This window comes from Gopherus evgoodei, chromosome 2 (genome assembly GCF_007399415.2).
Source record: "Gopherus evgoodei ecotype Sinaloan lineage chromosome 2, rGopEvg1_v1.p, whole genome shotgun sequence".
Lineage (NCBI taxonomy): Eukaryota > Metazoa > Chordata > Testudines > Testudinidae > Gopherus > Gopherus evgoodei.
The window spans coordinates 221,252,810-221,266,501 of record NC_044323.1 but is presented as its reverse complement, the minus strand read 5'-3'; the positions used below and the strand labels follow the sequence as shown (position 1 = coordinate 221,266,501).

Here is a 13,692-nt window from a genome sequence, read left to right as displayed (position 1 = left end):
ACCTAATTTACCAATTCTTAATCCTTGTCCCCAAATGAATCAATTCTAGGCTCTTCCTCCCCCAGACAGTTTAATCTTTGCCCCCTTTTCTAATCTAATACTTCAGTGCTCTGCCCTCTGCCCTTCATTTCTCAGCCTCCCTTCAGTTCAGTGCCATACAAAATATCCTCCAACACATCACGCACTACATCATGCCCTCCTCCAAATCTCTCTAGCTCAGCTCATGTGCCAGTTCAATATCATTCCAATCCCGCACTTTCCCATTTCATTACAATCTCCCTCTTCAGCCGTTCCATTCTCAGGTCCCTTCTATCAATTCTTAGGCTCCTCCTCATGCTCCACCAACTCATCAAATTTTGGCCTCCTCTCTCATGTGACAATTCATGTCTGGGATCTTCATACCTCTGAACAGTCTTCTCCTTCACTGCTTCATGGTTGCCCACACTCAGCTTCTCCTAGACTAGGTCAGACACCACCTCAGGGCCCAGCTCTAACTTCCTGAGGTATCAGAGGATATCGTGATAAGGAAGTTGCTTCTCTCTTGCTCCATGGCAACTGTCCTCTTGGTCTCAAGGCAGGAGAAGGGCTGAGGAAGAGGCAAGCCCCCTCCCAATCAGACTTCGCCAGTGCACTAGCATTCTACCTTCTTAGCAGAAAGAAGGGTGACTGAAAAGAGTGACTGGGGAGGGAGGAAAGGAGCAGTGAGTGGGAGGGGGACTCTGAGGGGCAGTGAGTGGGAAGGAGCAGGAGCATGAGAGGATGATGTGAGGGGCGGGAAGGCTCAGTAAGAAGCAGGCCAACAGTGGGGGAGGCAGTAGGTGGGAGGCAGGACTCCAGAGGGAGGCACTGGTCTCTGTTGATCAGTCTTTTATGCTGCGCAAATAGCTATTTTAGCCAGAATTTCTTTGCAGATCCATCCCCTATGGAGAAAAAAAAAATCAACCCAACATTAAGGGGAAGCAGCTCAGGAGGGCTAAGTGCCGGATGATGCTTAGTATGTACATTTGGTTCACAATATGTTATGCTCAACTGTGGCTTCTTTTCCCCATCTACATCACACAGGATGCAAGACTAGAGCGGCTTAGAACATTTTTTTAAAATGAAAAATGGACTGACTAGCTAATGTGATACAAAAAGTAACGCAGAAGAAAAAAAAATCATGCAGGAAGCCGAGCGGACACTGAGTAAGCACAGCCTGCACTGCACCTTGTGTAGTCAGATGGAAACAAAAGGAGGTTGGGGCCTTGGACGGTTGCATGAAGGGACAGCAGTTCCCAATGGACACTGCGAGAGATAAGGTTCCAAATTCCTGGGTCAGAAAACATGCATATCCAAGAGTAGGACACCATCTGGACAATTCTCAAAGGAGTACCCTTAGTTTCTGATTCTCCCATAACACAAATGGGAAGCAGGAATCCGAATGCCTGTGGCTTTCTCTGTTGCAAACCACATGAACAGTTATGTTGTGAATGCTAAGCCCCACATGACCAATGCATGGCAGTTATTAATAAAAAGACAAGGGCAGACTTTAATCTATGGATTATCTGGGTATTTGGCTAAATACATAAAACTCTTCAGTTCCTGCTTGTGACTGGAACAATAAAGGAGGGTTTTTTCCAAACCTTTTGGGGTACAAACAGTCTCTGCGATATGCTGGTTGTTCCTATCTCTGTGGTAATCTCATTGTGCTCAAACACTCCACATAGAGTGCCAATGCCTGTGTTTCAAATAAAATATGGACCTGCTGAGTAACAAGCCTCTGAAGTAAATTAGAAGCACGGCAATAGATTTGTAGGCTGCTGAATGTACCCCAACATACCATCCAGAAGCTTCTAGATATTTTCAGTTACATCATACAGGACTGCCCTAAGGAAGGTACCTACTTCCAGGGAATAAAAGGAGACTCAATTTGTGTTTGCAATTGGGATTGATTTACTGTTACCAGTACAAATTTGGCCTTCCTTTTGGGACGATGTGTGTGGGAAATTGAGAGGTGTAGTGCCAGGAATGCCCAACTTGTAGCCAGAGGCTGTTTACTGTATTTGCTTCTCAAATTGAAATGGTCCAAATGTATCCCATGAGGAAAAATAGTAGAATTGATACCAATGTGGAATTATACCAGGGGTATCATATGAGGTCTATCATCTGCTTTGCATAATTCAGCTAGGGTGACCAGATGTCCCAATTTTATAGGGACAGTCCCAGTTTTGGGGTCTTTTTCTTATATAGGCTCCTATTACCCCACCCCCTGTCCCGATTTTTCACACTTCCTATTTGGTCACCCTAAATTCAGCTGCTCTAACAAATTTACAATGTAAAGTGATTGCCTTTGTTTGAAGAACATTTCCAAGGAGACCTGAGAGTTAAGGGCAAACCAACTTTAGAGCTTAGCAGTTAGTGTTGCCACAGCAGGCAAGACTCCAATCTACTGCCTCCTTTCTAGTATCTGGTCTCCTGAAACTATATGATAGCGAGTACAGGCTATCCCTGATGCTATGCCACTGCATTCCATTCAAGTAGCCTCACCAAATATAATCAATTGCCTATTTAGCAACATCCAGTGAACCAGTGTGAATACTGCTGAGTGTCTAATAAGTGCCATTTTGCAATGGCTAGATGTGTAGTTGATTCCTCTGAAGATATGCTGCTATTTTGTAACAATCAAATGCACACTCTCAATAGATTGAATTGCAGACTTGTTTTACCACAGGCTATTCCACAAGCAGCAAAAGCCTCATTGTTGCATCCCTGTGTGTTTGCTAATGCTTAGTTCCTGGGTGGAGGAGCCAGTATAGTAGCTAAGATGTTCACTTGGTGGGGAGAAAGGAAAATTGCCTTTCACAGGACATAAATAGGCCTCTGAATATTAGCAGCTTTAGATCGTGCATACCCTACAACATACATGCAAAAGTGTTGCTTTTTGGGAAAAGATAATTTCCATTTAAAATTAGAAGTTCTTTAGGTTAGTGATCATTAGAGAGCACCAGCAGATGACATGGGGCTGCAGAGAGATGTCCTCTTAAAACACTAAATGGAAAATGGTACCTTTATATCCATTTGAAGTGCAAGATCATGTGTGAATTGTACATACAGTGCAGCCATTAAAAGGGCAGCCGTTGGCAGATAGTGGTTCAGTTTCTCATCTTTAAAATGAGGACAATACTTTCCTTCTCCTGCTCTAGCGGATCTTGTCTATACTGTAAGCTCATTGGGGCCAGGGACTGTCTTATCATGTATCTGTACAGTTCCTAGCACAAGGGAAACACAATGGGACATCTAGATGCTAATTATTAAAAATAATTGCATTTTACTGAAGTAAAATACCTTGAAAATACCTGTTATAGGAATCATACACTGAGTTGACTGGTGGTAAAGAGTTGAGCTTCTTCCTTCTAAGAAGTCAGGAGGCAGGGGGGAAATAATGGAACATTTCATTCCCATCAAGCATTGAGAGGGAGGGGATATGGGTTGAGGCAGGATGGTTTGCTTCAACCAAAGGCAATGGAGCTACTCATCATGCAAGCAACCAGAATGGGGAGAATGAAAGGAACTGCCTGGATCACTGCAGAAATCAGTGACATTTTTGAAGCATGAGGGAAGCTGGTGTGAAGGATTCTGTAATGTGGAGTCACACTTTAAAAAAGCAATGAATTTTTGGTTGTGGGAAAGAAAGAGGTGAAGCTCACTGAGCCAGACAATGCTGCTTTCCTTTATTCCAGAAGAAAGCCCCACTCTAGCTTCAGGAAACAGACATGCTAATTCCAAAATAAAGCCCAAACATGAGTCTTGGTAAATTATTTTTAAAAATCCTTTTTAATGAAGAAATAATTCCATTCCAAAATATAGACACACAATTAAATAGTTTAGTCACTTCAAAATATAACATGTCCCTAGTAGGTTCCAACACACACACACACACAAAACAATACTTAACAGCAATACAAAAACCCCATACAATAGTAGTTCTGTTACAATACTAATGAATAGTGTGAAATCTTTAGTGTCTCTACATCTGTCTCAAGTGGTGTCAAGTACAGTAGTTTAAAAATGTCTTACAGTTGTTAGCCTCAAGATGTAACTCTTCATACATTTTTGGTTCAAAGATAAAAATGCCCTCTCTTCAGGACAGAGTGGAGTGCTTGTTGTTCATGGCTCCTTCTGCTGAATTGAACCAATGTGATTGCAGCAACCTGAGGCTGCATTATTTACAAGGTCTATCTACAATAATTGCCAAGAATTAATAAGGATGGGAGAAGATGACTAAAAGTAAAGGCAGACACCTGTGCTAAATAATGATTCAACAATTTGGCTCATGCATATAAGAAAATACATATATCACAACAAAGGCCACACACCTTATTATGCAGGTTAGTTAACATTACTACTTACAGATAACCTATTCTCCTCCTCAACGTTCAACATTCAAGAACCCTATTTACTTTACATCCCTGTGTCCTGACTGCAAAGTACTGAGTAGTCCTTCCCTCCGGTGACAGTCAATCACTCAGGGAGTTTTGACTGCTGTGGTTGGGCATTTGTAGTTAGAAAAGGCTACTACTGGGGACCATTTCTGTAACTTTGTCACAACCAAAATAATATCTGACAAACAGTCAAAGACCAACCGTGTAAAATGTAGCCAGCTTTACCACTGGTGGAAAAAACCAACAAAAGCTTAAATTAGAGATTCGGAGAGCCAACTAAAAAGTGCTTCATCTCAGAGCTCCAAAGTAGACGAGGTCACCTAGAACTCTGTCTGGGATTGCCTTGCTAACACCAGCCTGAGAGAAAACTGGTTGGTTTGTCAACATTTTTCACTATATTAATCCTGGAGCCCTGGCAATGGATTTATACTATTGCACTTACTTTCAGCATGATGATGATGATGATGATGATGTGTACACAGACATGGGAGTTACGTAAAGTAGCTAATGTAGATGCCATTAAATGTAACATAGGTTGTTGAATCAGTCAGCCATGGCACGTAGTTGTGTGCTAGCTCACTTTGTCTGTGTTCAGGAAATGCTTGACTTGAATCCTGAGCTGACAGCATTGACTGTAACTTCACTGTAGTAGTTTTCAGGGTTGAGTGCTAGGCACTAGTGGAAGGCTCACCCATTCCTGAGAAGAGGCTGTAGGAGACATATGCCATCATAGGTATGGTGCCTACCTTTTCAGGCTGGCCTATACCACAGAAGCAAAGATCAGTGATTGGAAGGAATGGGGGAAAGCCTACGTGAAGATAGCTGGTTGCAGGAATGTCAATTTGGGTATCTGAGACCAGGCTCAGATATACAAGGAGATGTTGGCAAGGGGGTCTGTATAAGCAATAATACTGCATGAAAGTAAAAAAACAGCAGTAACTCTTTCATACAGATATACATTCCCTAACACTCAATGTCAGTGAAACAGCCATGTGACTAAAGATCGCGTACAGACATACAGCAAGTGAATTTATTGGGACAAGCTATGGAGCAAGCCAGGACACATTCTAAAATGTTACCATGAAAGAAAGGTTAGACAGACGTGCTTTAATCTGTTTTACATCAGTATCTCATCAGTCACTGAAGACCAACCGTGCCAGGTGTGGTCTATCTGTATGAAAACCTAGAATTTTTAGGGCTGCTAGACAGTCTCACTTCATTCCTAAGTAATGTCCTATGTGAGATATTACCAGCTATTTCACTTCAAACTCTGGTCAGAACTACATTTAAGATAACAGTAAGGGCAAGGCAAGCACTATACAACTAACATTTTCAATTTGTTATCCTGCATGATCGAAAAGGCCCACTTTCTCTCATAATTCTCCCCTGGGTAAGATAAAAAGTTAAGAGTTACTAGCAGAGACAATACTCTAGTTCTGTAACCCTCTGCCTGTTCTTTCAAAAACAACAACTCTGTTTTCCTTGTGCATTTCACTGATTGCTAAGTCTCCATTCAGCTCCACGAGTCTCACTACATATTTCCAAGAATGCATGCAGAACATATGGTGGCTGGCTAAGGCAATACACATTTGGAAATGAAAGGAAACAATCAAAAGCGCACTTTAAGCCTATATATTTAAAGCTGAAGGCCTCAAAAATAACATGATGGAGAAAAGAAAAAATGGAAAGAGCCGATTTGTTGAACACACGTTTACTAAAGCTAAAACATCAATGAAACAATACCATGGAAGATTATACATAACTTCAGTCAGTTTAGGGATCTTATGGCACCTGTGGTTTATAAACAGCTTTAGTAACGAGTATTTCAAAACATAGTTCACAGTTTTAAGAAGATCTGTGCTGATTTAAAAACTAGATTCTATATTATTTGAATGTTGCCTTTTGTATATGATATCTATTTGGAAAAAAAATATTTACACTAACTTCTATGGCTGATTTGTTAGATTACTTCGAAAGAAAACATTCCTAAGTTACACGTTAGCCCTAAATTAGAGGGTTTTTTTAGTGCATTTTGTACAAGTCTTATGTAAAAGACTTTTAAACAAATTGCAAACATAGTCTGGTACTTTGCTTTTGGGCTACTAAATATATACACTCAGGAGTATAATCATTTAGTGTTAAATGCATAATTGTAGCTTTTTTATTTTTTCTCTGAAAGAAAAATTTACAGTGTATAGTAAACTGTTCTACTAAAATCTTGAAGTATTCAGAAATCAAATTGAAATGTATAAAGAGTATTGTCATTGTAAACTGAATAGGTTCAACATCGTGTGCAAAGAGTTTACATGTTTTGTGGATACTGCTATTATTTGTAACAGCAGCACACATTTCAGCCTGCTTTCTTCATCGGTAATGAGCCATGTCACAGAAGATGTAGCTAATATAAGTTAGCTTTAAACAAAAGTCTTTTTCTCAAAACACACACCTACAAACTAGAACTCTTAGAACAAAAGTACTGTGCTACAGTCCTCGGAAATTAGTTAGTCATTTGATTTTTTTGTCAAGAGATGCTGCACTTGTTGGTTCCATTCTTCTGTGAAGTTTGCAGCCAGGTTTTCTTCATCATCGGTTCGAATGCAGCTCTCCTCATCGTCAGTTCTTACATAGCTTTCGTTGTCTGTCTGATTGCAGCTTGCCTGCTAAACAACGTTTAGGAGAAACTTTTAAAAGGGAAAGTTGTCTTAAAACACACAAATACAAACATTTCAAACAAACTCTTCACATGCTGCATTATCAAGAAAACAAAAAGCCACCCAATTCTCTTGGTTACAACTTAGGTATTAAAGGTGAAACCCACTATATCTATGTAAACCTCAACTATTCAAGCTCTATGCAGGGGAAATTACAGAAGAGTTGGAATCGACTCCCACAAAACAGGGGCAGAATTTAGGACTGCTCTGCACTCTTCCAGCTCTGGTGGATATGAGTAGTGGCCTGAAACCTTCTGCGCTATTTATACAGGGTACTGGGGCAACTGGAATTGCATAAACACAGATCTCTTGATGCTCCCATTTCCTGCTCCAAGATGTAGCCCTCCATGCTGGCTGGGCTGGTCTGGAGATAATATCTACTGTGTGCAGGAGGTGCAGATACTCATGTGCAGCCACTCTGCTAGCAGCACCCCCACCCCCCCCCGACAACCCCCACATGGGAATTTAAGCAGGCTGGAGCACCTCGCACTGAACCTACACTCTCAGGTTAATTTCATCTTATGAGTGTAAAAGTTGATCTGTCGAGAATGTAACTAGCTCAAAAATAATGCTGGATTGTACCTCTCAAGCAAGATGCTCTTCTTTGATGAGTGCTTTCTTATCCCACGCAATTAATGGCATCATGTGTTTCTAGAATTGGACCCTTCCAAGTTTTATTTAGTGATGGAAAACTTCTGATGTTCCAAGGTGTATCCGAGGAACTAGTTTTGGCAACACCGGGAACACGTGCTTTTGATATATTCCTCCTGGGGAGCATAGTTCTCTCCTCCTCTTTATACCTCCCCACTTCAAAGTTAAAGGGATTATGGTTTATCTTATCCTCTTTCCCTGAACTATTTAGTACAGTCAAATTACCTGCAGTACTGCTGCTGGTAACATATGGGATGGCAATCTATGGACAATGGATCTTTTTCTATTCTATCAGGCTAAAACTTGGAGTGGACGAGGGCAGGTATCTGAATTTGTTTAAACGTCAAAGATTCAATTTGCAGTTTAAGTTGGTTCTTATTTAGGTAATTTTAAGGATATATAAATATAGCTACAGCTCATAGTTTTTGATGGCATCATTATAATCCACAAGAGCAAAGTATGAGTGATGTGTGAGGTGGCCAGAACATTAAGATCCATTTATAGCATTGTATATAATTCAGTAAATTTTTAATTTACTGTACACACACTATGCCTTAGATGAATATTTGTGGGTGTGAGAAGGGGTTATTATAGATTTCCAGGAAGCTTCTTTTTGTTCCAGACCTGGCATTGGGATGAAGAGATGGTTGTGTACAAGAAATGAGTGCCAGTGAATTACAGAATTATATATACACTGAAGGGTTCTACTAATGACATAATCAATCACAAATTGAATCTCAAGTGATTAGTAATAGCGGAGTCCCCTCCCCCCATATTTATAACTTCATCCACAGTTTATTTCCTGTTGTAGTATAATTTAATGATTAAAAAAATCCTAGTATTCATGCAATGTTAAAGTTGAAAAATCATGCACTGAACGTTAAAGTCTCTCCTCCAAAGTTAATTTGGCCACACTGCATTTCTGATATTTTTGCGTTATAAACTACTAATAAAGAATAATACATTAAAAGTCATATTAAAGAGGAAAAATAAAATATTACACATGTGGTCTGTAGCTCAGTTAATATAGCAGGATGGAAATAACCTAACTTTTGAAATTTATTACACAGTGAGAGCTTGATTTTTTTTCAAACTTAATGTTCCATGTAATGCTATTTTTATATTTAATGTGCCTTTTTAGAATAATATATAAACCTTGAACTATTTGGCTTTGGGATCCTACAAGTTTTGCCAGCAGAACACATAAGTAAAGCTAAATGCAATTTTTTTTGGCAAGTATTAAAGTTGCTGAGAGAGTTACATTCTTTAGGGCTCCAAAACTATTTGCAAGTTTGGGTCAAATCTGACATAGTTCTGGCTGAAAAAAATCTGAAAACAAACATTTCAAAAATGTCAAAATGAACCATTCTGACTTTTTTTTTTTCAAATGGACATTTCCTTTGGCAATGTCATTTATGTTGATTCAAATCAACATTTGAAATGTTGTATTCAATTGGTTTTTGTTTTTCTCTGTTTTGATGAGAAAAACTAAATTGTTCAGTTTGGTTCAAAGCAACCGTCCATCTCCCCCAATTCCACCTCCCCGGTCAGGGGCAGCTCCAGACACCAGCACGCTAAGCGCGTGCTTGGGGTGGCAAGCCACTGGGGGTGCTCTGCCGGTCGCTGCGAGGGCGGCAGGCAGGCTGCCTTTGGCGGCATGCCTGCGGAGGGTCCGCTGGTCCCGCGGCTTCGGTGGACCATCCGCAGGCATGACACCAAAGGCAGCCTGCCAGCTGTGCTTGGGGCGGCAAAATGCCTAGAGCTGCTCATGCCCTTGGTTCAGGCAACAAACAAAAATAATCACTTATTTGCTCAGCTCTACATGGAAGTTTATTGGTTCTGGACCCATGCTTAGGACTCCCTAGCGCAGTGGCATTCTCACCCATAGACAAGTGTGGCAGATACACTTAAAAATTCACAAAGGAAGAGAGAAGTCTCCTAATGTTGGTGACTTTAAATAGAGCTGACTTAATTGTACACATCCTTTCATGATTTTTTTTTCTTCATAGGATTCATAGATTCTAAGGCCAGAGGAGACCATTAAGATTGTCTACTCTGACCTCCTGTATAACCCAGGCCATAGGACTTCGCTGAATTAATTCCTGTTTGAACTAGAGCATATTTTTTAGAGAAACATCAAATCCTAATTTCAAATGGAGAATCCACCACAATCCTTGGTAAACTGTGCCAATGGCTAATTATCCTCTGTTCAAAATTTGTGCCTTAGGTCCAGTCTGAATTTGTGTAGCTTCAACTTCAAGCCATCAGATGTTGTGCTTTTATCTACTAGACCAAAGAGCTCTCTATTATCAAATTTCTGTTCCCCGGGTAGGCACTTATAGCCTGTGATCAAGTTACCCTTTAACTGTCTCTTTGATAACTTTAATAGAGTGACTTCCTGAGTCTATCGCTGTCACTGTAACTATTACGTTTGTGGATCTAAAGCTACTTGGCTTATGGAGCTTAGAAGCTCTACTGAGTTCCAGTAGACTAAAGTGTCCTAAACAAATATACTGATAACCAAAACATCATTACAATGCTTCTGAAAAAAATGTACACAAAACAATCTAGTGTGCACGTGTGATGTTTCTAACTTTAAACATTCATAAAACAAAACTTCTGAAATTTCTTCCCACTTCTCTTGCTTTAAAGTCTCAGAGATCTAAAAGCAAGACATGTTTCACATTTCTAGCTTCACTCCTTTTTTGAGTTGAGTGTAATATGCCTGAGTGGAACATAGGGGCAAATTGTTCCTTTCACATTCATAATTTAGGGCCTGATTTAAGCCCACTGAAGTCAAAGGAAAATACTCTCATTGGCATCAATGGGTGTTGGATTTGGCTCTCAACTATAGCAGAGAACTAAAATGCAAATAAAAATAATTTAAAGTGAGACTTAATAAAGAATCCCCTTCGCCCCATACTCTCCTACATGCTAGTACCTTAAGCATGGCTTTCAGGAGCTTTACACACCTTACAATTGTTTTAAAAACAATAAGCATTAATTGAAAAATGAACTGGATGTGACTGAGTAAATGTTGCCATGGCATCACCACCAAAGATATTGCTTTAAAAAATACAATAAGTTGAAGTTGACATGGGACCACGCTCACGCCACAACTTACCCCTCTTTAATATGTCACACCTGCATTCAGTAGTGGCCTGGTTCTGTTCCCACTGATGTCATTGGCAAAAGTCCACTGGCAGCTATGGGAACCAGACTAGGCCTAAACTCTATTTTAAGTAAAATAACTTAAAAATGTTTATGCTCAGACAATTTCAAGTTCTATTTTTAGTTTCACACGGTATATAAAAATAATCGCCACTTATTTTAATATGAAAAACTTAAATTGAAAACATGATTAAATTATATTTTATATGTTACAAGAACCCACTTGCTCTCTTGAGACTGCATTTGTTATATTTATACCAGATGTTTTCAGGATCGTTTCCAGAGACTTTCCTGTAGCATTATTCCAAAATGCAAATAGGATATAATAATTTTAAATAATAATGATGAAGTGTATAGCTTTATAAATCAGAAAACAAATGGAGTTCTGTGACAGTCTGTCAATCATATTAATGTGTTCATGTCTATAATGCACTGTTCTGACTTGTCCTCTCATTCTTCTTAATAAACTTCATTTTATAAGAGCAGTTCCAGGGGATTATTGTTTTGGGGTAGAAAAATCACTTGGCCTTTCACCTAACACCTGTGCAATACAGTGCTGATAGTATTTCTATACAGAATTTGTTGGCTAATACGATCTCTAAAAATAACTGCTTTTTATAGTCAACAGCAGGGGTTCCCAAGAAATAGAAATGCAGATTTGACAGCCCCTTGCTATAGTTACGCAGTTGGCAGGACTCAAGCTAGTGCTTTAACCACTGCAGCCTGTATAAATTGTTTGGAGTTTCTCTTTCCAAAGTGATTAAATATTAATAACAAATAAAGTACAAAGGAGACATTGTTTTTTCCTGAAGTAAATGGGCTTGCATACTATGGATTCTATCCACTACTTGAGGGGGCTATTTTAAATTGTATCACACAATCCTGTGCAGATGTGGCATTGATGAAACATAGTTTGCTGTCTTAGGATAAAAATATAGGGCGAAATCCTGACTCCAGTGAAATCAGAGGTAGTTTTGCCATCGCTTTCATTGAAGCCAAGTTTTCCCTCAGAGGATGGAATTTTCTAAATGCTCAGTGTTGGCCTAACTGCTCCCACTGAGGTCAATAGGTGTTTTACCGTAGACTGCAACAGAAGTAGAGCTAAGTCAACACAGAGCGCTTTCAGAAATCCCACCCATCATGTGCTGCGTTAACGTCAAATGTTTCAGAAAAGAGCCAAGAGATGAGATGCTAACTGAACCTTCAAAGCCCACCAACCAGGGCGAGGATGCACATTTTCAGATAATCTGTACTTTTGTACAACTTGGCTTTTCTTACAACAATATCTTAGACTTGGTGTTTCTAGCTGGAAGCAGAAAGTGCAGAGGCTCGCTAAAGTTAAAATATTAGAAGAAGTTACCTGAACTTTTTAAAACAAACATAAATAATTAAAATTAAAAAAAAAAGTTTTACCTGAATTTGGGACAGGGTTTCAGATAATTTTTTACTTTATCAGCATGTTTCACCCACTGTAATTTTAATTTATAATAATGTATATAAAAGCATATGCTACATGAACATTTGAACTCTCTATACTTCTATAGACATTCATTATTGCAGCGTGATCTGTTTTCATAATCTAGTAACTTGACTGGTAACTAACAATTCTGGTATGTTGAAAGAAGAAAATGTGTTTCTATAGCTGCTCACTTTCCAGGCACATACCAAGGCAGCTGAGGAGGTGAGTATAACCTGATGGAGGTATGGAAATAGGAACATGTGTCATGGTGTATACTTATTCAGTGTTGTGATATTTTGTCAGATTGCTGTTTGTTTTTTGTCCCACTGATGGCTTTCAACTATTATTTGAGAGAGGGTTTTAAAAAAAATAAATAGCAGCTTTTAATTCCCATCCCCCAAAGTGCTTTTCAAACAAAGACCCAAATTCTAGCATCAGTTACAGGCATATCACTCCTAATAAACTCCCTGGGAATTGCACACCAGTAGCAGAGGGCCAAATTTTGCCATCACACTGACATAAACAAGATCTACTTTGCCAATTACTAAAATGCAGCCTCCTCTCACATGAAACACGGCAGCCACTTAACAGTGCACATCAGCACTACTTAGAAAGTTGGCACCTGTGTATGGTACCCATTCCTGAAGTACCTCACAATTTGTAATGAATTTATCTACACAACACCCCAGTGAGTCAGGGAAGTACACAGGGGGAACTGACGCATAGAGCAGAGAACAGAACCCCTGTCTCCTGAAGTCCAAACTAGCGTCGTAATCACTGGATCATTCTCTCTCTCTCATGGCCACTTAATGCATTGCCATTAATAGCTAAGAAGACCATTTGCCCTTCTGCGTAACAGAGTAAGATAACAAAATAAAAGAGTGTGTGGGAACGATCCTCGGCACTTTGACCACACTTTTGATGGCTTATTAGGCATGGTTTAGAGATAATTCATGCTTGGATGTCTGGAAATAAGCAAGGGAGGAAACAGCATCATCATGCGTGCACATGAAGTAGAAGGCACAGTGCATCTGAATTACAAGTTTCCAGTTGAAAAGATTCTCCTATATTAAGGTAATACTTACTTGAGAGGAGAATGATAGAAGGATATTGCACTCAACCTTGCAAACTGACCTGTAGATAACAAAGGACATAAAACAAGAAGATGACAAGTTAAGCCAGTGAGCAGCCAGGCCAGTGTATTATTTGGAATAAAGCCATGCACAAGAGAGGAAATAAGAGAGAACAATAATGGGGACAGGAAATAAGACTAAGGAAA

The 13,692-nt window shown here is 39.6% G+C and overlaps 1 protein-coding gene across 31 annotated transcripts in view; it reads right to left on the bottom strand.

The window, feature by feature from the left end:
* Nucleotides 1-4,331: 4,331 nt before the first annotated feature.
* Nucleotides 4,332-13,692, bottom strand: part of DTNA (dystrobrevin alpha) — a 324,921-nt gene continuing 315,560 nt past the window's right edge. For 20 of the 31 annotated variants that reach the window (XM_030553035.1, XM_030553013.1, XM_030553020.1 and 17 more), the window contains one exon: nt 4,332-7,081. In XM_030553035.1, the coding sequence (XP_030408895.1) occupies nt 6,923-7,081 (159 nt within the window). In that variant the 3' untranslated portion in view covers nt 4,332-6,922. Of the gene's footprint in view, nt 7,082-13,498; nt 13,548-13,692 lie in introns of all 31 variants that reach the window. The other 11 variants (XM_030553024.1, XM_030553025.1, XM_030553038.1 and 8 more) reach the window with 1 other exon arrangement.